The sequence below is a fragment of the Brachionichthys hirsutus genome, chromosome 4 (assembly GCF_040956055.1).
Source record: "Brachionichthys hirsutus isolate HB-005 chromosome 4, CSIRO-AGI_Bhir_v1, whole genome shotgun sequence".
NCBI classification, from domain to species: Eukaryota; Metazoa; Chordata; class Actinopteri; order Lophiiformes; family Brachionichthyidae; genus Brachionichthys; species Brachionichthys hirsutus.
This window is the reverse complement of record NC_090900.1, coordinates 4,955,069-4,979,956: the sequence shown is the minus strand read 5'-3', so window position 1 is coordinate 4,979,956 and position 24,888 is coordinate 4,955,069. Positions and strand designations below refer to the sequence as shown.

Below are 24,888 nucleotides of genomic sequence, written 5' to 3'. Positions count from 1 at the left end.
TGCTGCCGACAGGCATGGACTCTAACGCGCTGTCCTCAGTAATCGAGAAACAGATCGGACATCTGTGTCTGAAGGACTTTCCCTGTGGACGTGGCAGTTGGGTGAGTGTGGGCGTTTCACCAGTTTTGTTGAGAGTATCGCATCTATATTTAGTTAAGCACTCACTTTTTGTGTTTAATATACTAATCAATACAGTCGGAAGCCGGCACAGAGGGAGGTGGGACAGAGGAGACAGACGCCCTCTTGGATCTGCTCACCTGCTCTCACTCTCCTTGGACCTTCGACGGGTCGTGGAGTCCTCAAGCTGCGGCCCTGAGACGGATGGCTGTCCTCTCGCCCGAGCGCCTGAACGACGACTGTCTTTACAGTAACTTTACAGCGCTGCGTGTTATGGACAAAGACGTAAGTGTCAGCCAAATATCAGATTTTAGAACATTGGGATATAATTTATAGTGCACGGTGTTACCAATCCCCTGTATTTCTATGGGATCAGGTATCTGTCATCGATAAAGGATTGTTAAAGTTCTCAAAGCTGGAGGAATTGGTGCTGAGTGTCAACAGAATCTCAGAGGTCTCTTCAGAAAACCTTCCCAGAACTCTGAAGGTGAGTCTCCATCAGTCCTGCACCAGCCAAAAAGTGTCTGTCATTAAAGGGGTTATCAATTACCATAAAGAAAGCACAAAGGGGGAGTGATGTCATAATATTAACGTCGGATGTTTGACTAAATCTATTTCTTTCAAAGACTTTGGAACTACGTGCCAACTGCTTGTCTACTCTTGACGGTCTCACCCGCTGCCCTCCTCCTCACCTGCGTTATCTGGGCCTCGGCTCAAACAGCCTACGCTCTCAAGAAGACGTTTCTCGCCTTACAGGAAGACACTGGTTAATTCACACGCCAACATCACAAGTCATGCTGGATTCAGATTTGAAGTTGACGACTTCTGTTTGTTTGTGCGCGATGACACATTCGGAAGCGACGCTGCAAGACAACTACATCTATTAAATGAGGTTTCAGAGGAAAATGACACGACTCTCACAGTTTGATGTCAGGGTTTTAACATCATAGGCTTATATTGAGGGCGAGAGGAACCGCTGGAGTGAACGAAAAGCATTTAGATTTGATTGTATGGGTAAAAATGTCATTTGAAAATAGTCCTGGTCAATTTAGCTTTTATATCTTTATTTGGAGAAATGAAACAAATTTATTTTATAAATATATATTTGAATTTAGAAGAATGCAAAAAGAAAATATCCAAATTAATAGCGCAATTTTGAAGGTGTTGCAACCTGCCAGTTAATGAGAAGAAAACACGAGAAAGATACCAGGACTAGTTTATGAAAAACACCGCTCAGTGATCGTGTCTGTCCTGAACAAATAAACAGTTCTGTGATGTTTCAGGGTTGTTTTTGCAGCGAGCATTTAGGAAACATGCAGTTTAATAAACAATATTTTGAATAATTAGAAATATAAGATCCAAGCATTTTGGAGCATCAGCCCAAAAATAGGAGTGTCTTGATTTAATGGGGCCTCTTTGAAATAATTCATGTCTAACTGAACATAGGTGGTCATTCAAAAGCTGCGTTGTGTGTTTTAGTTTTCTAAACTTTTACAATTTTGGAAAGGAAAATAAACCAAAAACCTTTCTGACCTCAGGCCACAGCTGGTGTGTCTGGACCTGAGTGACTGTGAGTTCGAGGAGCAGCCGGCGCTCCTGAAGGCCTTGAGGACGCTCCCGTCCCTCCGGACGCTGGTGCTGCAGGGAAATCCCTTGGCTCTGGCATCCTGCTACCCCGGCCTCGCTGTGGAAAGCCTCCCACAGCTCTCTTGCTTAGATGCTTCGTGGATCTCCCCTGATGAAAGGCAGAGCTTCAAGGGCTTAGCCAAAATGAGTGGTGAGATTGTGGAGTGGGATTTTTTAAATATTTCTTTTTTATCTCGTGTGTCTGAGTCTCCTAATGCCATGTCATCTATTTCAAGAGCGCGGTTATTTAGAATGATATCATTTCCTGCCTACAGGTCTGGTAACGAACCAGGCTTCAGTCACAGTGAGCGTGGGCAGGATGAGAGGAACCACAGGTCCAGTTATGAGTGTCAATCAAAACAGTCCAGACTTCCCGTTTGTCACTTACAGCTATTTCATCACATACGAGATCCCTGGTGATAAAACTCCTAATTACCAGGTGAGGTATATACACTCCTGTGCAGCATCACTCAGTGTTTCATTTTAATTTTGAACATGAAAATAATTCAATAAAAAAGTCTAATTTCATGTGACATTTCATCCTGTTTGTGGTTTGTCACTTTTCTCTCTCTCTCTCTTGTTTCTTGGCAGAAATGTAAAAGCGAGTCTGACTTTGATGGTCGGGGGACAGAACATGAGGTCAGAGACGCTGACCTCCAGTCAAACAAAAATAGTGATAAAGAAACGCTGAGAGCAGAGACGTGTGATTTGAAGGTGGATACGGAGGAAGTCGTTCATGATGCTGTACAAGGTAATGATGCTTCCCCTGACGAGAGCAAAGCAGCGCCGATGCAAAGGGATGAGGGGAAAAGATGACAATAAATGATCTCGGGTTGCCATTGTGGTCCTGCATGGAAGGAAATGGCATCAGTATCATATTTGATTTGGATGAAATGTCAGTGGATCCAGGATTGATTATTTCAACAGAGTTGAGACGCAGCACAGCAAAGCTGATGTGGTCGGAATGTATGGACTTCAGCGATACACAAATGTGTAAAGTTAGCGATCTAGGAGGCTTGAAGAGATTCCTAAACCTGGGTCTACATCTAAGGATAGAAGAGGAGAAGGTAACAGAAAATAAGGTTTGCAAGGGGACAAATATTTACATGCGAAATGTGTCAGGAGTCATGTTGTGGTGTTTTTTACATTTCAGGTAACGTCAGCTCCTGATGAGGCATCAGCCAAAACCAGCAAATCCAGCAAGATGAAAGGAACGTTTGGGAAAGAGGTGAACGTATTACAATGATAGAGATGGATAGTGATATAGTAATATAGTCATATTTTTGACATTTGGAAAGGGTGCTGCAGTGTCTTCCAAATCTTTTGGACAGTTCAACCCCAGTAATTTGTGTGGAAGTGAATGAGAACATCTGGATGAAACATTTATTACTCGTTATTTGTGCAGTCTTCAATCAAATCTGGTTCCAACAAAGAAAAGTCTAAAGACAAAACGAAGACGTCTGTCCCAGCGCTGCACGCCTGCAGCAGAAGAGTCCTCGGCTCTGTCCATGTCCCCCTGCACAGCCTGGTCAGAGGTGGGCGACATGTCAACGTCCTCTGCGACTTTGGAGCTTTGCATCCCGAGTCTGCGATGGAAGCTCATCATCTGCTGGAGAAGGTACGTTTCCGTGTCCTGACCCACCCACCGCCTCCTCCATTCCTCTGGACTTAGAAACATTATTATTATTATTCAATGTGAGATGTGTCATTCACTCAGGAGGAACTGGGAAAGAAAATGAAAGTGGAGAAGGAAGACGAGGAGTCAAAGCGCAGAGGAGACAGCGGTCCCCAACAGAAGAGGACATCTGCTTCCAAAGGTGATCTCAATGTTTGCATCACTGCATCGGGTGAGTTTCCTATATGAATCCTTTCCAAAGTGGCGTTTAACATAAATGTATGTTTGATATTGTCTGTGTAGCCAAAGGAAAGGGAGGCAAGGGGTGTGAGGATGCTGTCGTCACAGACCACCCTGTCTCTGACCAACCGGAAGCAGTGACCGTGGAGTTGAGGGTGGAGCTGGAGAGATGGCAGTCTGCGTCTGAAGGAATGCACGGAGGAGCGTGAGATGAACTGTCTCAGTGCTTTTCAACCAGTGTGCCGTGAAAAATGATCCAAGTTCACTCAATGCATGGGTTAATCAGTGTTATCAACTCTCCATCACAATAAAACCTATCTGAGAGCACAGACCTCCCCTCGTAATTAGAGCTACACCGTCCACACGGTGACCTGGATCAGCACCGAAAGGTTATAAACTGTTCTTGGTATCTTTATACACCAACCATGAAACATACAAGTGAATTGGAGTTGATGTGCATTTTAAAAACTTTTTTTAAATTTTTATAAATGGTGTTTTCAATATTGAATGAATGAATGAATGAATGATTCGTTTATTTAACAGGGACAGCGCACATTAATAAACATTTCTGTCAATGTGCCAGAATTAGCCAAAAGGCTATTTTTCATCTGTTGTCCCTGGACAGAAATTCCATGGCCCCAAAATATAAATACATATGAAATAAAATTAATAAAAATACAGATATACAATAACCACATAATTAAAAACTATATCAACTAAAACAATTTCAAGTAACAGTAAAACTTAATGTCTATTAACTAAAATTTTATAAAGCAACTAAAATCATAAAAACAGGTGACATTATAAAACAACAAATTAAACAGCAGTTTCTCTCAGTGACGACACAACTGTGTGCTAATGAGCCATTCCTTAAGGTGAAATTTAAATGCATTACAGCTCTCAAGATTTCTGACGATAACTGGGATAGAATTCCACTCATGTGCAGCTTTAAAGGAAAAGGCAGATTGACCAAATTTGCTTTTCCTGAGTGGGATAACGCAGTCCCCTCTTGCAGCACCTCTAGAAACTCGATGTGTGGCAGTTCTTACATCCACAAACTGTCCGAGCGGAGGAGATGTTAAACCATTAATAATTTTGTACATCAGACATGAATTTATATATTTAATCAAATTTTCCCAGTTTAACAATTTGTATTTATTTAATATTGGGCAGTGATGAAAATATGCTGGTTTTTTGTCCAGTATTTTAAGCGTTTGTTTGTACAGAGACTGCAGAGGTATTAGAGTAGTGATACTGGCCTGCGACCAGGTTGTTAAGCAGTAAGTGATATGCGAAAGAATCATAGAATGCATATACATCAACGACGCCCCTGTCGACATGTAATCCCGAGTGAATCTAAAGTTTGAGAGACTGAATTTAACTCTATTACAGACCTTTTTAACCTGTTTTTTGAAATTAAGTTGTGAATCTATAAGGACTCCAAGGTACTTGTATTCGGAAACAATCTGCAGCCTTTCCCCCAAAACAAAGACATCTGGGTCAGCACCAGAGCACTTTGTCTTTGAGAAAAACATGCAGACCGTTTTTGATAGATTTAATTGCAAACAGCACTGCTTCAGCCAAGTTGTTACATGAACCATGATGTCTGTGAGTTCTTCAGCAACTTGTGTAGTACTGCTACCAAAAACATAGATAACAGTATCGTCAGCATACATTTGTAAATGTATGCTGTATTAAAATGTTATATTTTTCCCCGAGCGTCATTCCGGATCCGATCTGGATGAAATTCGGTGGTGAGATAGAGACCCCCGCCCTACATTCCATAAACATCAGTCAATAATCAACCGAGACAGAGGAACAAATTTTGATGCCCCATTGAATGAAATAAAAATGAAAATAATTAAAAAATCCAGGATCAATTTCATCCAGATCCATCCAGAACTTTTTGATTTATCTTGCTAACAGACGGCCTCGCCTTGGCAGAGGTAACAAAACTATTTTCTGGAGAGGGTCCCTCGCACCTTAGGACGAATGAGCTCCAGGACTAGTTACTCCTTGAGAACGAGAGCGACTGGTCGGTAGTCGTTGAGCGCCGACGGGCATCTCAGGTAGCATCTCAGGTACAGGGACAATGCAATTCCATAGTGAGGGGACCCCTCCCCCAAAAAGAAGGCTTAGGTTGAAAACGCACTGAAGATGTTTCTCCAAGATCAGGAGGACAGGCCTGGAGGAATCCTGGGGAGACCCGGTCCAGACCGGCCGCCTTCCCGGGACGTGGGATAAGGTTTAAACACGGAGGCAGCAGCAGCACTGATGGGTATCCGGATCAGAAGCTGCCACAAGCGAGCCAGGAAGTCATCACAATAAAGACTGAACAATTCATAGACATCTCATTTTTATTTCATTTATTTTCATACTGATATTCATGATATTTTTAAGGAGAAGAAGAAAGTCTTTCATCGTTTCATAGAGAAATTATTCTTGAGAAGCCCCTTTCCACGAGAAATGAGGCTTGACATTTAACTGCTCGTTTTTCTTCCCAATCATTCAACGGTTCCTTCAGGAGGAGCACAGCAAGTTCATATTAAAGCCCAAAGCCTGGCGAAACCTCAGCGTCATCAACCCGCACCAAATTACAGGCATACCATCAAGCCTTTAAAGAGAACGTAGGATTTCCTGGGATAAAAAAATATATACTATAGTTTTACCATTTTTGGAAAACAGACACTTGCTGCTCAATCAGGTCATTTTACAGTTTCAAATTACATCTTTTACGACACCACATTACCTTTGTAATCCACCCGACAAGCCGTGCAAACGTGAGGATATTGATAAATTAAGCAATCTGAAGACCGCCTCTCGAAAGGAGACATCCACCCAAAGTATTCTCATTCACACAAACCCAGGATACAAAGCCATTCTCACAAATACAATTTAACTGTCTTGTTCTTTTATGGATTTATGAATTTTGGAAAGAGATTCTCAGGAGACCGCCCTCCTTTAAAAGCGGAAAGACGCTTGGCAAAAACAAGCACATTAAATGCATACGAACCAAACCCCCCAAAAACACTGCATAAATCGACGTTGATGTGCAAATATATTGATTGTGCAAACAAGGGGTGCTTTAGGCTTTAGATTTAGAAGGTCTGGTCGTCATTACAGGAGTCGGTCCAATGGCCAAAGACCTCACAGATGTCGCAGTATGGCCGCTCTTCGCCCTTACTGCCATGGTAGGCGGTGTGTGGAGGGGAGTCCGGCGTCTGCATTTGTGTTGGACAGTCCTCCGTTTCATGGAGGTCAAAGCGGTCACAGATGTCACAGAACATCCGGGGGGGGAGCTTCTTCTTCACTGGTTCCTTGTCACGGCTGCAGGAAAAAAGAAAGCAGTTCTGCATTTAGGACTTGCAAATTGCAGAAACAACATTGTAGAGCATTTTGCAGGCGTCACTCCACAGGAAGTCTGCTCTCCAAATGGGACTTACCCATCATCATTTTCCAGATCACTCGGGTTGTTTCCATTGAGGCATGCCGCTGCCAATTTCTCCAACTTGTCCTTGAGTTCATCATTCTTCCTCTGGAGGTCGACAATAACAGAATTCAGGAACTCAATCTGTGAAGGAGATCCAGGAGCAAAGTCAGGGACGTTACCGATGAAGGATTAAACATTTTCTTTAGTTCATTTTACATAGCGATAGCCTCTCTGTGAATCTTGTTCTTTACATTTTCTACCGAGACTTTGGCTCAATCTGCCTGTGACGACTACGGCTACAGATAGTAACGACCTCTCTCTACTGTATAGCCCCCAAATAACAAGCCCCTCCTGTCTGCAATGGTGAAACCATGAGTGAGTCATCAGTCAAAGACGAATCAAAGAGTCAGAGAGGCACTTAAGATCTGATGTTTGCTTGGGATCTACGGTAAAAAGGGATTTCCCCAGGAATAGTAGAAGGAATTTTAACAAACGCTAAAAGTAACGGAGCCGTAAAGCTTGATTTGTCTTTGGAAGTGAGCTCCTTCAATGTGAACACAGACGCCACAAGGAAAGTGACAAACATGCACAGGACAAGCTCATGAGAAACATTAACAAACCGCTGCCTGATGGTGGTGGAGCATTGCCAACATCAGAGACATGGCAGAGAAGAGAAGTTGGGGTTTAAGAGAGAAGAAGGAAAAATGAGATTCAAATTAGGAGCCACTTACTGCCAGACAATCCACTCAAATCATCAGAAACAGTGATAATACAGTCTAACATCTGAAGATGAACAGAGGCTGAGGCAACGCTGTGGCTGAAACGCTCCAATAACATCACGATACTGATTCGGGAGCTGCGTCGTCGCTCCTGCACGTCATGAAATTTCAGCTCACTTTACAACCGTTTGACCTCTGACATGTTATACTGTAACAGTTACATGAGTCAGCGGTAAACGCAAATATGGCGTCTACTGCTACACCACGAGTAAGATTTGTACGTTTCTGATAAATTTACACGCAAAATCCAGTAAAACCGCTTCCATTCAACCGCCAAAAATATGGGCAAAGGTAGGAAAACAACTTTTACACTGAATGCAGGACAATCCCTTTAACCCATACAGGCCCATTGAAGGTATTCCTCAGGGTGATGGGAGCGATATACAAACCTGACTCTCTGCAGTCTCCTTATCCTCCCTGAGCTGGTCCAAAACTGCATCACCTGGCATGCGGAGGTAGAATGAGGTCATGCGTTTGCATTTTGAGGGCACCTCTCACAGAATGGGGCTGTGCTCCACGAGTTAGTCCCACTCTTACCTGAGGTCTTGCCGACAGCTTCAGGCCCCGCCGCTAAGCGCTTCTCCAGCCTCTGAAGCTGCTCCTGTAAATTAGCCTTGTCCTGCTCCAAGGCCTGCATTGCACCCTGCAGTGTTTTAACCGAGGCACTTTCGCTACGCAGCGCCGCCAGCTTTGAAGAAGACAACCCAACGGTTACATTTTTACTCGGGGGGGGGGTTGCTAAAAACTGATGCGCTTGCTAAAAAACGTCCTTTTTTAGCGAGCGCATCAGTTCTACCAAGAAGCTGCCATGAATAAAAGACAGTAAGATCTAATCATTATTAACCATTGATCGTTATATTCTCACCTCGCTCCGCAGGGTTTCTACCCATTGGTCCTTTTCTGATAGTAAGGCACTGTTTTTATGAATGGACTGCTTGAGGGTGGCCTTCTCCTTGTTAAACTGTTTCTTCAAGTTGCTCTCCCTATCGAACATGAAAAAAAATGTAATATCTAAAAAAAGGTAAAAAACAACAACAATCATTCCAGAACAGACGTCAAACTATTTAACCTGAGATTCAGGTTAATATACTATATTATATTATTATATACTATATTTAGTATATCTTCAGTTCATATATGTCATTGCAAACGTCAAAAGGTTGAATGTGTGGATATATGACAGTCGGAACCATGAGATGGTGACTCTCTCACTAACCTTTGCTTCATCTCATCCAACTGCTTCTTTAGTTCAGAGTGCTCGTCCCCGAGCTTGGGAAACAAGTTGAAATCATAGTTAACAGATCAATGTAAAATATTCTGATACCTGTAGGTTTATTTACACGAGTTTAAAAATAATAATGATGTAAAGTGTTGCACCTTGACAAGGTCACTCTGGCCGTGGAGCTCTTTTTCCATCTCCTGAGTTAGCTGGCTGTTCTGATCTCGCAGCGTCTGAAGGGACTGCGTCTTCGCAGAAACGGCTTCTTTAAGCTCCTCCCTGAATAAATGACAAAAGTACAAATCAGAATAAAATTCTGGGAACTCATGTGGACAACACACCATTAAAAACCTGCAGCACAAAGAACAAATATACCCACATTTCCAGGCACATTTTCCTCATCCTCTCGGTTTCTGTGCAAAGCTGCTCTTTGGATACATTCAGATCTTCCAGGTGCTTGAAATTCTCCTTCTCCAAATGTTTAATCTAAAAATAAAGACAAATGTGCTTATACTTTCATTTGTTTACTTTTTGACACTTAAAACACCAATGGCGATTTTCTCAGCAACAGAAACTTACCTGGCTCTCCATCTCCTCCCTTGATTTTTTGTGTTTTTCCACTAAACACTGGGCTTCCTCCTTTTCCTGCACCAAACTGGCTCTCTCTTTTGCCAGCTGTTCTAGAGCCTCTGTTGCCTTGCCAGAGGCCTCGGTCGCCTAAATAGCGCGTGTCAAGGTTATTTGCAAATATTTGCCAAAAATGGTTGCTCGACATGAACAATTAAGAACGTCAACCAACCACAAATCAGAGTAATAACATTGATGGGACCTCTGATGATGCTTTTCATAATGCATCATTGACCGATGAATTCAAATCATTTCAAGCATGCTTCAAGAGTAAGCATCCGAGTTATTAATTTAGAATCCATTTTCTGATGTTCTTAGCAATTTGCAGGTACATTCTGGTTGATTAACATAAATAATTACACAGAGAAGGAAAATAATTAGTATATCATCTAAAATCGTCCAAAACCTGTGGCCTCAGAACGGATATCTGCAACTCAATACTGATCAAAGTGTAAGTGTACTTACAGTAGTTATACAATCAACACACAGTCAGGTGGTGATTGGGATAAAGATCACCTAGGACCCGAATAATGTCTCCTAAATGTTACACCACGTTATAAGCCCACAGGAAGAGGCTGGGAGCCGAGGGTAATTAACAGCAGTTAGTAAGTGAAAGATGAACGTGAGGCACGAAGATAAAACGATAGGGGGGGGGAGGGAAATGAACCAGCAAGCATGCAGTGAGAAGGAGACGTAGCCCCCGCCACTCTAGGGTGCATGTGACAGTGATTACTGGTGAAGCGGTATACCTCGAGCTGCTTAGAAAACGCATCGCTTAGTTGAGACTCGAGCTGCCCGACTTGCCGGGCGGCTTCCTCTCTCTCCAGCTGCAGGGCATCCTTGTGAGCGGCTAGACTTGCAATGTTGGAGGAGATCTCTTTTTGCACAACGGCAGAAGCGGATACCTCCTCAATGGAATTCTTACACTGCTTTTCTAAAAGTTCTTTATCAGTTTGTAGGCCTTGGACGTCAGCCTCCAGCTGCTTCAGACTACACTGCAGCTCCTCCACCTCTTCAAGCAGCCTTGACCTTTCTTTAAGCATGTCGCCTTCACTCGCGCGGAGAGAAGAGACGTCCCGTTCCAGTTTACGCCGCCCGGCTAAAAGGTCCTCCTTCTCTGCGGTCAGAACCGTATTTTTTTGGCCCACCTCTTTAAGCTCAGATAAGAGCTGCTCTTTGTCGTCTTTCAGCAAACTAGTTTCTTCCTGTTGCTGCTTCACTTGCGTTTTCAAAGCCTCTATATCCACGATGGAAGACTTGTTTTGCTCGTTGACATTCTTGAGCTGAGAAGAAACCTCTCGATTTTCTCGTGTCGCTTCGGAAAGTGTTTTCTGCAGCGCCTCGATTTGATTGCAAAGACCCTCTTTGTCAGACACCTCTTTATTCCGTTCACTTGACTCAGTCTGTAGCAGCGTTTCAAGATGGCGCTTGGACTCCGACAGGGATTCGGTCTGACATTTCAATTCCCGGATCTCCTGAAGCAGCCCTCGGTTCTCCTCCTTCAAAGATCGATCTCTCTCACCCGCCTCACTCTGCAATAACTCGAGACGCTGACAATCTCTTGTAAGGTGGTCAATCTGTTGAACAAATTCTAAACTGGACTTATCAAAATCATTTTTTGCCTTACAGTGCTCTCGGTCGAGTTCGGTTTTGCCCTTTTCCAGAATTTCATAGTCGGTCTTGTGTTTCTGGAGTTCATTCTGGAGGTTAGTCTTTTCTTGTTTCAAAGGGATCACCTCTGCTTCAACTTCTTCTTTCAACCGTCTGGTTTCCTCCAGCATTGCCGCTACATGAGACTTCTCTTCCATCAAGGCGGCATTATCCCTGGAGTAACAGCCCAACCGGTCCGTCATTGTTCGGACGTCACCAGTTAGCTTATCTCGCTCTAGAGACAGAGCATTTTTCTCAGATGTGGCTTTTGCGTGTATTTCTTCTAATTCTTCTTTCTCCCCTGCCAGACTCTGGAAATTAATTTCCTGCTGCTCTAGGGCCGACTCCAGGCTCATCTTGTCTTTTCGTAGCGCATGCAGAGTCATCTCCGTTTCAGAATTCTTAAGGCAAAATGTTTGCTTCTCTTGCTCCAAACACAATAACGCTTCTTTCAACCTTTCTTTAGACTGAGACAGATGCTGCGTGGAGTCTCTGAGCTTCTCGTTTAACTCCGCCATCGCTCTGAAGTGCTCTTCTTTCTCGTGACAGTCCTTTCTTTGGATTGCAAGCAAGTCTTCCGTCTCCTGCATGAGGTGAACTCTCTCAGAATCAGTTACTTGACTGCTGGACTTCAGCTCTTCCAACATTTTTGTCAGGCTAATTTTTGACGCTTCAAGTTCTTCACGTTCACAGACAGAGCTTTCTAGTTCTTTCGTTGTATCATTGAGCTTCTTCTGAAGTTCATCCTTCACTGTCTCGAGGCTCTTCTTATCCAGCACAATAGCATTGATTTCAGAGGATAACGCCGCCTTCTCCTTTGCCAACATTTCGGTGAAGGCCTGCAGTTGGGTGTTCTTCATTGTAAGATCTTCTTTTTCTAAGTTCAAGGATTTCAGTTTTTCCTGCAGCTCAGCATTCTTTGCGTCGAGAGATCTTTTGGATTTTCTAGCAGAATCTCTCTCTAAAATTAGACTGTCCTTTTCACATGCGAGTTTTGTCCTGCTTTCATCGAGGTCATCCTCGAGATGTTTTCTGTCTTTGCAGACCTTTTCATAATCCTCGAGTAGTTTCTCCTTTTCAGCCTGCATTAGCTGGATGTCCTGTTGATGCCTTAGGAGCTCCTCGATTTGGGCATCCTTCAGGTTTTTGTTTTCACAGTTTACTTCTTGCAAAAGATTTCTAAGCTTCTCCAATTCGTTGTTCAATGAAAGCTTTTCTTCATTTGAATGCTTATCGGTGGCAAGTAGTTTCTCTGTATTTTTTGAAAGTTCGTCTCTGGCTAGAAGCAGTTCTTTATTCTTGACTGAGAGTTCCTGGTGCGCAGTCTCGAGGGCAGAGAGTTTAGTCTGTACCGCTGAAAGCAGTGTCTCCACCTTTTCTTTCTCAGTCTTAACATCCTTGCTTTCCGTGCACATGTTGTCCAGATCTAGAGTTTGCTTTTCCAGTTTTTTGGACAAATGTTCAACGTCATGCTTGTAGGAATGAAGCTCAGCAGAAAGACACTGGGGGAAATGAAGTTGAAAGAAAAAAAAGGTTGGGGGGAATATACATGGGGTAAACTAAGATGAATCCAAAAATAAACCAAGCAGACAAGATGATATGCAATTGGAAAGGTTAAGCTGCAGAAGCATTAAAAAACACACCACAGCTTACACCACAGTTTCTAATGCTAAAGGTAGAACATTTTCACTTCATTCTTTACACGCTTTACGTAAATATAGAACTTACACAGGAGCAAAAACAAATTAACCAGCATGTTCCAGACTTCCTGATTGTTGGATCTTCAAACTACATTTAGCCTAAAACAAAGGCAACCTGAGTTTACACATAATGCCCCAACCCTAACTCCAGATGCTGTAGTCAATGGGTCCATCAGGTTCAGGAGAGTACCCTCCTCTTACCACTGGCGTTCGATAATATACTTTATTAATATTATCATTTACATTCTTGGTTTGAAACTTGGTATAAGTTTCAGAAGGAGGAGTTTCAAAACCTTTCAAAAGACAGGTAAATGCATTGTCGATGCATTTTCTACCAAAAACTTTACGGCATGGTTATTTTTTAAATGAATAAATATCAATAGAAAACATTTACTTTATCAGCCAATGTGGTCAATAAATATCATCCACAACGAGGCCACATATACAGAAACTACCTTCTTGTTATAAAGTGAAAATGTTCTACTTGCATCAATGCATGCAGGGGTTCACTTGATATTTCATTTTTACTCTTAGTAATCAGATGCATTTTAAAATCAAGATATCTAGTGATTCAACTTCAACTCAACTGCTACATACAGTAGTAGACAAATATCCATGTAGCAGCAATAATAGAACTACATTGATTAGGAGTTACAATTATTTTGATAGTATGCATCAATCACAAACGTATGAGAAGGTTTACATAGTCCAGTCTCCAAAACAAAATTTTAAGCTAAGGTTAATTTGAAGGTTAAGAGTCTCTGTACTGTGTTTGCTATATATTTTAAATAATCAAACATTAGTGAAATCAATAGTCGATAAAGAACCTGTTCAGATAAACAAATCCAAGATAACATCAGACACATCGACTGAAATAATGCGCTTGTGACTTTGACAGTTTGTGTGTACCTGAACCTGCTCCTTGTATTGCTGCAGCTCAGACACAGACTCCTGCAGCTCCCGGGTTTTGTCCTTGGAAGAGGAAAGGTCCAGCATCAACGTGTCAACCTGACTCTGCAGCGCCTCAACTTCCTTCCCATGAAGCTGAGACACCTGAGAGAGGGACTTCTCCTGTGAGGACTGCAGCTCCTCTACCAGGGTCTTACCCTGTTTAACACTGTTCTCCTTCAGGACAAGACAGAATGTATCCCCTTATTTGAAGCGACCAGAGATTCATTTATAGGATCAGGTGAACAATATTACAACTTTAGCATTTGGTCTCGTCTGTGACACCCAAAGATGTTTGACACTTTGTGCTGCATGAGTGAAATTCTTTTAAATGTCCTACAATACTAACCAAGTTAGCGATGGTCTCCTGAAGGCTACTTATTTCACAGCGATGCTCCTCGTTGGTCTCTCTCAGCTGCTGCTCCTTGTGGGTCTGCTCCTGCTGAAGTTGTTCATTCAAGCCTGCCACCTTCTCCTTCTCCTCTGCTAGTTGACTCTGTAACTCCTCCAGCCTCCTGAGTGAGGACAAAATAAAGAATAACATGAGTGAGGAGAAAGCTGAGCGATGGGTTAGATAACCAAAACATACATTCAACACAGCCTGACATAAAAATGGAATATTTAGTATATGAAGATTCGCTATTTGAATTTGAAAAAATAAGTTTTATTAAGTGGAGTAAGTGAAGTAATGCAGGCACACGGAAAACTTAAGTGTGGTACCTTTCTTTCTGCATGAGATCTTCGTTCATTTTGGTCAGCTGTACTGAGCTGTCACCAGATGCCCTAATCATTTCTGAAATATCGTTTTCCCACTTGCTTTTGTCCTTTGAAAGCTGCTCAAGTATTTCATCTGAAGCCTTCAACTTCCTCTGCAGTCCTGAATAGAGACGAGATGATTTTGTCCATAAAAGGTGTAATTCAGTTAGAAAAGAAGCACAAATCATCAAAATGATCAGTAAATGCCGTGTGACACAAGAGTAAGAGCATAAAACACAGACACGAACGATCACATTTGAAGATATGAAACCATTTGAAATTCAAGATGTCTTCTCAACTCTCCTTGAGTTCAAATTCACAAACAATTATAAAGTTAGGCCCAGTTAACTTATCATGTATGATCTGCGTGTAAATCGCATACAAAATCAGGCATTAATCAAAATATAAATAAAATACTAACTGCTAATTTTCATACTTGTGAGTTGCCATGTTGGAATGTACAGTTTGTCAGACACAGCATTTTATGGGCAGATAAATGGACGTTAAAAAACAGTACAATAAAGCACACATTTATAAACCAGTTAACAAAAAAAAAATGCTATTCAAAGGTCTCACCTGCAAGTTGACGTCTGAGAGACTCCGATTCTGTGGTCAAGGATCTGCACTCCTCTTCCTTCTTATTTAGCTTTTCAAGTGTTTCTACAGAAACTTGCATAGTTACTACTGACTCCTCTGTGCTTTCAGCCATCTTTTGTTTCTGCGACAAAAGACGAGACTGTTATAACGCACATATTACCAAAACACAACAAAGCTACACTTCATATTCGGCAATTTTTGTGTGCGTGTGTGTTTTTGTTTTTACAATGTTTAGACATGTGACAAGCTGCGTAAACAACTAAAACGGAGTCGTTTTCATGTTCATTATGCTACTGCAGAGAAATAGCTACATGAAAAGGATCAACAATCTCAATCCTATTAATATTGTGTTCATATGGAAAATCAAGCAATCTGCTCCACCAGGCCTCCAAGCTCCTCTTCCAGGATGTCCTTCTCCTGCTGCATGGTGGTCACACTCCGCTGTAAAGACAGGACTTCCAGTTGCTTGCCCTCCAGCTGAGAGCTCAATTCACTAACCTGTAACGCATGTTAGAAAATACATAAACACTAAACAATGGCTGACAGGCGCCAATGCCACAATTACCTCATAGTAGAAAGGAGGACACCACTTCATTGAAACATGAGACAGTGATAAAATAAGAACATTTAAATCAGAACTCACCTTGGCACCCTGGTTACTTCCTTGGTTCTCAAGGTCATCTAATTGACTCTTCAGGGTCACAAGCTCTTGGTTTCTTTGTGCTACCTGGCTGCGGACAGCCACCAGTTCTGCCATCTGTTCTTTGGTTTCTTTATCCTTATCGAGGACTTCCTGTGCTGACATTGCTTCTTTTTCCTCAAGCTCCTTTACTTTAACTTCAGCACCGTGAAGCTTTCCCAGAACATCCTCCATTTCCACAAGGTGCTGCTCCTCTACCTTTTCGATGTTGGACCGTAGTGAGTCCTCCAGTCCCTCCTTGTCCTCAGCTAAAGACAACAGCTGTACTTTTAAAGCCTGTGTCTGCTGAGTCCAAACTCTGGTTTCAGCTTCATGTTTGGCTGCAGCCTCCTCTAGGTCCGCCCTGTGCTCCAATTTCAGATTCTCCAGTGCACTTTTTGTTTCTAAAAGTTCCTCTGTCTGAGAATCTGCACCTTTGTTGACGGACGCTTTCAGGTCCTCCATCATTCGTTGGTGAGAGGCATTGGCAGACTCCAGCTTGGCACGCCAGACTTCAACAATGTCACAGTTCTCTTTCCCTGCCTGACTTAAACGCATCTGCATCTGCTCATTATCACCAGAGAGCTTTATAACTGTAGCCTGAAGCTGGGCAACAGCGTCACTGTGGGCCTTCTCTTCGTCTTCTAGCTTCTGCTTGCATTCTCCAAGTTGTTCTTGCTTTTTACTTTCTTGGAGAGTCAACTGATCCCTCAAAGAGTTGATCTCTTCCAGTAAGGGCGAAAGAGTAGAGTCTGAAACCTCAAGGCCCGGCTGCATCCCGAGACGCAGCTGCAAGTCAGCAACCTCTCTTGATCGCAGTGAAAGGTCCTTCTCAAGCTCCATAATACGAGATCTTTCTGACACAGTAGCAACCTGCAAGAGTAGACACCTTAAATTAAATAACTGGAAATTATGTGTACTAACAAAAAGGTCTTAATCATAATACACAGCTGTTGTTTTAAACTGATTATAATACTGCAACAAAAGATAAGTAACATAATAACAACTGATATTTATATTTTCTAGCGAGCCAATACAAATAATTCATCCCCAAACAAGGTGTTACACTGATCTCTTGTGGCTATGAGGAGTACTGTCCAAATAATGGAAGCGAACACAGAAAGCATGGATGGCGCTATAACAGTGTGTCGACATTTCCCACCATCTATTTCATTTAACTGAAATTTTAATCAATTAATTAATGCCAATATTGGAGCATGACATCTTTATAGGAATCCTGATATGTTCTCTCGGTGCAACTGATTTTTGATGTTCTCATAAAGAGATATTTTTCTATAGTGCAAGTTTGACATTTAACATTTTCTTGCCATTTAACTGAGAACCTGCAGAAACTACGGCCCTTGAACTCCTGAAATGACAGACCTACATTTTTTTTTTTATAAGCCATAATATTAACCCCAAGGGAAACACGAGGATTGTGTTCTCTGGAGGGTGGAGCAGGTAATTGACTACCAAAACGCAGGAACACCAAATAAGCAGGATGACCGGATGCTGGGAAAGGGCTTGGGACGTAGAACATAGACTTCTCCCTTCTCAATTATTCTATCTGTCTGGTTGAGCAGTGATACGAATAAAAGCGCGAGCGGTTGGGTACATTTAGTAACCCACTATTTGAATTAGTTTACTTTTTTCTATGGACCCCAAAAAAACAGTCTTTGTGGGTTGCATTCACCGGTTAGAGTATACGAAGAAAAAGCTCATGTTACTGCTCGGCATGGCTCTGCGCCCCTTGCAGATTGATTGGTGATTAGTCCCTGGCCCAGGCCTTTCTTCCCAACGCAGCACACTGCAGATGTGATTTCATTACCCTAGTGTCTTCTAACTCTCTTTGGAGTTTCTCAGCTTTGGTCTTTTCAAAGAGCAGGCTCTGTTCAAGCTCCTTAATGTGGGCATGCTCCAGCCTGGTCTGCGTCTGTTAGTAAACAAGGGGAAGAGGAAGAGAACACACCAGTGCCACCATCACATGCCAGGCAAATGCAGACGGAGAGGGAAGGAGGCGGGAGAGAGGAGGAGGTGGTTGGAACAGTGATGATGGAGATGGTGTGTGTGTGTGTGTCTTTTAGTTTGAGATAAGAGAAAGGGTAATGGATGGAGATGGGCAGTGGTGAATGAGTGTGTGTGTGTGGGGGGGGGGCGGGGAACACCCCATGTAGAACTTACAGAATTGTTCTCAGTGAATTTTGTGAAAGAATGGTGGGAAAGAGATAAATAGCAGTAAAAGAGGAGGCATGTGTCACAGAAGAGGATGATGATGGAGGCGGTTTAGAAGTACTCATGCAAAATTGAAACCTGGTGAACAAAGCACATCGACTGTTACAATACAAAGAAATGTTGGGAATGTGTATAAAGCCAGCAAGAAAATTAAAAGTAGAACTGCCTTCATTACAGCATGGAGAGAAAGCAGTGCTGCTTGTTTACTAACCTCTCAATTAATCCCATCAAGTCAGTGAATTATATATACAAACAATATGAAATGCTGCAGAAGTGTTGGAAAGTTACTTAACAATAGAGAGCAACTATGAAGACCTTTTTTAGTGTGATCCACACATTATATATTTAGCACTGCATAAAAAACACAACCCATTAGCTATTGGGTTGCCAAGTGCAGAATTTGCGTCAAACTTAAAAGAAAAGAATTAGAAACACCGAAACCTGGTGGGCTCAAGAAACATAATGTTTCCCATTCAACTACTTGGTGAATGATTTCCTAGCAAAATAGTGTGCTACTAGTCAAGTTTCATTTTGAAAAAGGAAGAATAATTTACCCCTCAATTAAACTTAATCAAATACAGTTTAGTATTTACTGGAGAGCTTTTTGCTTATGCTTAATGAAACCCTAAATATTGCAATCGGATGCATCCTTCTTTGATCCTGGAAATGTGCATTTAAATTCTCAAGATGCATGTTATTCCCCTCTGAGGTGCAGTGTCAGTAAGTTCTGTAAGGTCTGTGACTGGGCAGTGACATCTCCAGTGGTTCCATGCCGAGCACTGGACCAATATTAAAAAGACAACCAGAGGATGAGAAGAAAGAACAAGTCATCACTGAACAAGGAGACACCAAGCGTAACAGCACAACGTTAGCACAGCCTCAACAGCTTTAGGTTTTTGAGTTGGACCTATATGGAAGGTGTTCGCTGGTAAATTTCAAGCTGCATGCAATGTTATATAATATATCCACAGATGTGAGTGCCAACATGTTAGTATAGACCTAGAATGGGACATTGTAACCCTGCAATCTACTTTGGCCATGGATGCCCTTGGGAAAAATGAGAAGGTCACCTGTGTAGCACTGTTGAATAAATAACAAATCATTTGATCAGATAGAGACACGGCCAGTTTTTCTACATTAAAGTCTTTCCCTCCTAGACTAACCTTTTATATCATATATATTTAAGATATCAACTTCCCTACAGACCACACAGCTTTAGTTTCCTGAGGAATTAATCAAATAAAAAAAAATCGCTGACTCTTATTTCAGTCAGATTAGGACATTGAACAATTTGTGTTTCTATCAAGTACAAACTGAGTAACGTGTCGCTCTGGTGTGAATCGGTGTCGTGCATTTACCTCCAGGTCTCCTTTGGTAATGCAAGCTTCTTCTACACGGAACTGAAGGTCCTCCACCTTCCTTATTAACAGAACACAAATATCTTTACTGGAATGTTTCTGTCGAGACCTTATCTGCATTTTTCCTCATTTTATGCGTCAACAAATCAACTCGATACTATCATGTTCTTCTCGTGGGTGACCTCTGGGAATGCTTACCTACGTTCCTCCTCCAGCTGATTCAACAGCTCGACTTTGTCTTTATCGGCAGCTTCTACCAAGGCACGCAACTGATCCATCTTCGCCTCCATCTTCAACAGAAAGATTGACATTGATCTCGTCACTGGGTTTCTTCAGGGTGTCCATGCAGACTGTCACTACACGACGACGAGGTGAGCCGACCTGCTCCTGATCATCCCTGAGCAGGCTCATTTCCTGTTCCATCTCTCCAACATGGCCAGTGGCCTTGGCAACCTCGGCTCTCTCCATGTCCCTCTCAGCCATTAGTTGCTCAATGTGCTGTTGCTTCTCCTTCAACGCTTCCTGCAAGGCCGTGGTGCCCGAGATCTTACGATTATACCGTGAAGAGGTCTCTGTTAACTATGAAGCGACAGAAGGCAAATAACGGTGAGATTGATGGGCAAATGGCGCTTTAAAAACGTATTAATAACAGAACTGCGTGCGTCTGTTTCTCACCAGGCCTGTTCGGCTGGGCTTGGCGCCGACGGATGACGCCACAGAGCTCATTGTACTGATGGAAGAAGCACTCGGGCTTCGCTTTAGCCCCGACGGCGTGGCCACTGTTTTCCGAACGGTTGTTTTTGCTTTGGCTGGCGTCGTAGAGGGGAAGCCAATGCGAGTGACTTTGTGTACTGGAGCAAACAGCCCATACTTAGGTTGGCACTGAAAATATCTTGGGACAGACAATAGAATACAATCAAGATAACAGAAGTCAAAGTTCACACTTATCAGAAATATAGAAACTTGTGTTTACGATATTTGCAGATCCAGTGGCCTTCGTACCTTGTGCCCGCCACTGCTCCATCATTTTTTCCTAACGGTTCATCCAATTCCACGCCGCACCACTCGCCTTTGGCAAAATCGGTTTCTCCCAGGAAACGCACCACTCCCGCCTTCGTACCGCCGACCTGAGAAAAATCACCCAAACGACAGCCAACGTTTTTCGATGCGAGTCAAAGGCTCAGCTGGAAGTTTCACGAGTGCAAATTTCGTGATGTAATTAAATTAATTTAGGAAAAGTCAAATGTCATTAGCTTTTACATTCTTCTGGTCTTCACGATTATGCAGGAAATATCAATATCAAAACATGCTCTGAAATATTTTTTCATTGGCTCCTGTGGCAAACACACAAACGTGACTCTGAGCAAGCCTTGTTCATACTAATGCAAATTCTGTCTTATTATAACACGATCAAAAGTTGTAATTCTGTTACTTTGCTGACATGTCAAGGGAAGAAAGATATACCGGTACTTATTAACAATAGCGTGACAAATATTTACCAAAACACGGTCGCCCATCTTCAGCTCCCTCTCCCCCTTCTTGACTGATCCGGTCTCTGAGAGATTGGAGACAGATTCGCTGTTTGCACGTGAAAGGTTGGAAGGAGGCGTGGCCGGTGCAGCCGGCGCGGTGGAGGTCTTCTTGGCCGCTGTGGCAGTTGAGGATAATGTTGATTTTGTGGTGGATACATGCGAGGCAGCAGCAGCACCAACTGACGGAGTGGGTGATGCCGCACGGGAAGTCGGTGCCGTCTGTGTCCCGTTGGCCTCCCCTTCTGTGCAACACAGCTTGGATGGTCGGGTAAATATTCCTTGCAGAGCTTCACACTGAAAGTAGCGCACTCCTGCCACCGACCCATCATTCTTCCCTATTGGCTCATCTAGAACAATCCCTGCCCACTGTCCTGGGGCAAACTGTGTCTCTCCCAAAAACTGAATGTGCCCTGGCTTATTTCCATTTACCCATACTCGCTCCCCGATCTCGAAGTTATTGCCAGCACCGTCATCATTTCCTCCACTGGCACTTGGAACTGATTTGTCCGCCGCGACAACTTTCGCTCCTGCTGACAAACGAGGAAAGAGAAGAAAGATTTTGTCTTCACTTGTGTGAGGGAAAAATGTCACAAATTCTGTGCCCACAACTACAACATGATGCATTTGATGTCTTCCATCTGCCCTCTGTCTAAATGTGCTTAGTTACAAGCTTTACATGACATCCATTTATCAGTATGTTCAAAAGGCATCTAATGATAATGAGAGCTCTGCTTCTGGGAGGAAAACTGAATCTGAGCAGAAATGTACAAATAAAATGACTGAAGAAAGCAGTTAACGGAAACATATCGTTGGTGCCCCAACAAAACATGTACAATATTATTTTATTCTGGTATTAAGGATGTGGATAGACAAAACCCTTCTGAATGTGAGCAAAATTACATAAAATGGCTGAAAAAGAAAACGAGGATGCACCCCATTGGGGTCCGAACAAAACATGACATTCCACTGAATTCTATCCAGTCACCTTGCAGAGACGTAAATAAACTATTCCCCTACATGAAAATGTACAGAGATGCTCAATTTGTGTCCATCATCACTGAAACGGTGTAAAAACAGTCAGCCCACCGCTGTGAATGTGAGATGCAAGTTTAATAAGCACAATTCTAAACTTAAAACTCATTGCCTAATTTCAAGTCTCATATATGATTTGTTAGTTCTATTATTTTAGACGATTCTGACCTCGTTTACAACACTGCAAGTCAGAAGACTTGCTAAACCCAGAGAATATTCTATTTTTAATGCGGTCACACCGGAGCCAACCTGTGACGTTTTGAGTTACCTTGCTGACAGACAGGAGGACAAACAGACAAACGTCTGCGATCACATAACCTCCGCCTCGGGTAACAACCATTGGCGATGGAATATGCCAAAGGGTAAATATTCAAATATTGCCCTGCCATGTGATCACTGCAAACCGAAGCAGATGCACGCAGGAAGCTTTACCTGTGCTGGCGTTGGTCTTGGGGGCTGCTGCACCAGGTGGCTTTGCTATCTTGCTGGGCACTTTGATTCCGCTGGGCTTAGCTGTGCTCATGTTTCTTCGTGTTCTCTTTTAGACTCGCACGTCTCGTGTCTGCCAGCGGGTACGGACTGACCCTACACCATGAAAACAATTGGCTGCAGCTCTGCTGTGGCAAAGTTGTCCTTGTCACATTCAATTTATTTTAATAATAAAAAATAAACAAACAAAATAAGAAAAAATAAAGAAGAAAAAGCAGGAAAAGGGAAGGCTAAGACTTATGCCGCCATGGACAGCCCTGTTAAGAGTGAGACAAAAAAAGAAACATTACTTTAAATACTTTAGGTTACCTCTAATATATTTTCACTCAGTCAAAACACCAGAAACTGCTTAAAGAAATGTACCATTTAAATCAACTGCGCTAAATTAATCATTTAGGGAAAATGTCTTTACTGAATTTTCCAGTCTGTGTTTCTGCTTTGAGTCACAGCAGTAATTTAAGTATCGTATATAAACTAATGAATAGTAAGTAGATCTGACTTGTTGACTTTGCGGTGTTCATGGGGGGCTTTTGGTTGCTGTTATGACAACAAGCTCCTCAGCACAAACCCTGTCAGTTACACCTAAAAATACCCCGTCAATGACCAGACAATATTCACACGATGGTCTCGCTGTCACGAACTTTTGAAGAGCAGGTCGTCTGTGCTCCTGAACACAAAGTTCACAGCCGTACCAACACTGCCTTTCATTCAAATTTATCGCTCTGGCATGCATAATTCAGTAAACCCAGTTGGCAGCATTTTCTACAGCAGGATTACTGAAGGAAACAAGCCCACCATCAGCTTCGGATTATCCGGGTGGTCGGATTATCCGGGTGGTCAGATTACCTCACGACAGAAACGGGCTGCATGTGCTATTCAAGCGTGGTCCCCATGTCGTTAGTGCTTTGACAGTATGAAAGAGTGAGGCATCTTCATTAGCACTAGTGCAACGTCAGCTCTTAAGTATGCCAGCCTATTTCAGTCGGGGGGGGGGGGGGGGGGGGGAATACCAATTTGATGTCAATAGATCACATGCACAGAAAATATAGTACTGAAATGAAGACTAAAAATAAATCTAAAACAAGAGGGAGCTGCTTAAAAACAATGTGTTTACAAAGGGTTCTCAATAATGTTGAACATTGCTTTGTGAGTCCATGTGCTGTTCACCTGCCTGTTTAATTTAGGAATTCAGTCAATTCTGTCTTTGCTTCAGAGCTTTACGGTGTGAACTAAATGTATGCCTGCATGAGTTTATTCTCATTTGTTAAGTAAATCATCCGGGCAATGCATGCTATCAAATCAAAGCTTTGCTTTGTCACAGACATTGTGGAGCACACGATATGAAACAGCTTTTATATACTGTATATTAAAGTTTAGCACAGCTATTAGCACAACTGACAGCAAATGCTTGCGTGACCCCCCAAGGACTGAAGATGAACGCCATCCTAGAATCATCTTCTGCTAAATCAAACTTTTTTGAGTCCGTTTTAAGTCAGCAAAGATGTTTGACCAAACAAATGGGTATAAAAACCGAATATAAAACTTCTTCAACGTCATCACACATGCATAACCTTCATTCATGAAAAGGCTTAAAAGCAAAATGTAGGTAGAGTATACTGAAACGACAGACAAGACACCCTGATACCCTCTTAGATACTCCTTCACAGAGCATAAAGGGAGGCCATTGGGAAGCAGTGACCTAGTTCAAATAGTGTTCCAGTTTTATCCTGCTGTGCCTTCGAATTACACCGATTAGTGCCCCGAGGTCAGGAGGACGCCAGAGGAAGGAAGCCCCTCAATGGGCGAACATCGCATGGCTTAACTGTCACACAAAAACAGCCAACAAATCTTAAGGCATCATTTCCCTAAAGAATGCAGAGGGACAATCAACATGTAGAAAGACTGGACCAATAACCTGCAGAAAATGTTTGTGTGTGTGTGTGTGTAAAAACCCTTCCATTGCCAGGCTTTAACATACCATTCTTGTGAGCATTAACAGGGGATGTTTCAGCTCCGATCATGAAAATTATTCACTTCGTCTGGTGAATTTACCACTGCAGTAAGCCTTAAGCTTTAGCCAGTGACTGCCACTCTAATCTTAAAACAGGAAGCAAGCCAAATACCAAAAGTCAAAAAAAATGACTTCATATACTGACCTTAAAAAGGAGAATTCAATCAGGCTACCGGTACTTTCATTTTCCACTGAAATGACCTAAATCCAACGGAGTCTGGTTTGGAGTCACAGCCTGAATGAATGCAAGT

At 42.6% G+C, this 24,888-nt stretch overlaps 2 protein-coding genes across 2 annotated transcripts; one reads left to right on the top strand and one right to left on the bottom strand.

Moving 5' to 3' along the window:
* Positions 1-14: 14 nt before the first annotated feature.
* Positions 15-3,807, top strand: LOC137918062 (leucine-rich repeat-containing protein 43-like). The gene is made up of 12 exons (XM_068760805.1): positions 15-107; positions 196-402; positions 494-604; positions 744-883; positions 1,656-1,894; positions 2,019-2,182; positions 2,335-2,494; positions 2,671-2,825; positions 2,897-2,971; positions 3,149-3,361; positions 3,464-3,560; positions 3,662-3,807. Exons 1-12 carry the CDS (start codon positions 15-17, stop codon positions 3,805-3,807), a joined length of 1,800 nt encoding a protein of 599 aa, XP_068616906.1.
* Positions 3,808-5,941: 2,134 nt separating this feature from the next.
* Positions 5,942-22,766, bottom strand: clip1a (CAP-GLY domain containing linker protein 1a). Its single transcript, XM_068760880.1, has 24 exons — positions 22,570-22,766; positions 21,073-21,632; positions 20,576-20,700; positions 20,249-20,465; positions 19,955-20,152; positions 19,772-19,863; positions 19,574-19,634; positions 17,812-17,916; positions 15,948-16,856; positions 15,686-15,802; positions 15,284-15,425; positions 14,672-14,828; positions 14,301-14,466; positions 13,913-14,128; positions 10,403-12,805; positions 9,606-9,743; positions 9,406-9,512; positions 9,185-9,305; positions 9,024-9,076; positions 8,673-8,790; positions 8,345-8,495; positions 8,197-8,249; positions 7,042-7,169; positions 5,942-6,925 (listed from the first exon to the last, which is right to left on the bottom strand). Exons 1-24 carry the CDS (start codon positions 22,658-22,660, stop codon positions 6,697-6,699), a joined length of 6,657 nt encoding a protein of 2,218 aa, XP_068616981.1. The 5' UTR covers positions 22,661-22,766; the 3' UTR covers positions 5,942-6,696.
* Positions 22,767-24,888: the final 2,122 nt, after the last annotated feature.

Excerpts from the sequence above, each read along its gene's own strand:
- LOC137918062 (XM_068760805.1), top strand. The coding sequence starts at position 15 with ATGGACTCTAACGCGCTGTCCTCAGTAATCGAGAAACAGATCGGACAT. Across the intron at positions 605-743 it reads ACCTTCCCAGAACTCTGAAG|ACTTTGGAACTACGTGCCAA; the intron begins GTGAGTCTCCAT and ends TTTCTTTCAAAG. Across the intron at positions 2,183-2,334 it reads ATAAAACTCCTAATTACCAG|AAATGTAAAAGCGAGTCTGA; the intron begins GTGAGGTATATA and ends GTTTCTTGGCAG.
- clip1a (XM_068760880.1), bottom strand. The coding sequence starts at position 22,660 with ATGAGCACAGCTAAGCCCAGCGGAATCAAAGTGCCCAGCAAGATAGCA. Across the intron at positions 20,466-20,575 it reads GGAGCAGTGGCGGGCACAAG|ATATTTTCAGTGCCAACCTA; the intron begins GTACGAAGGCCA and ends GTCTGTCCCAAG. Across the intron at positions 14,467-14,671 it reads GATCTCATGCAGAAAGAAAG|GAGGCTGGAGGAGTTACAGA; the intron begins GTACCACACTTA and ends GTCCTCACTCAG.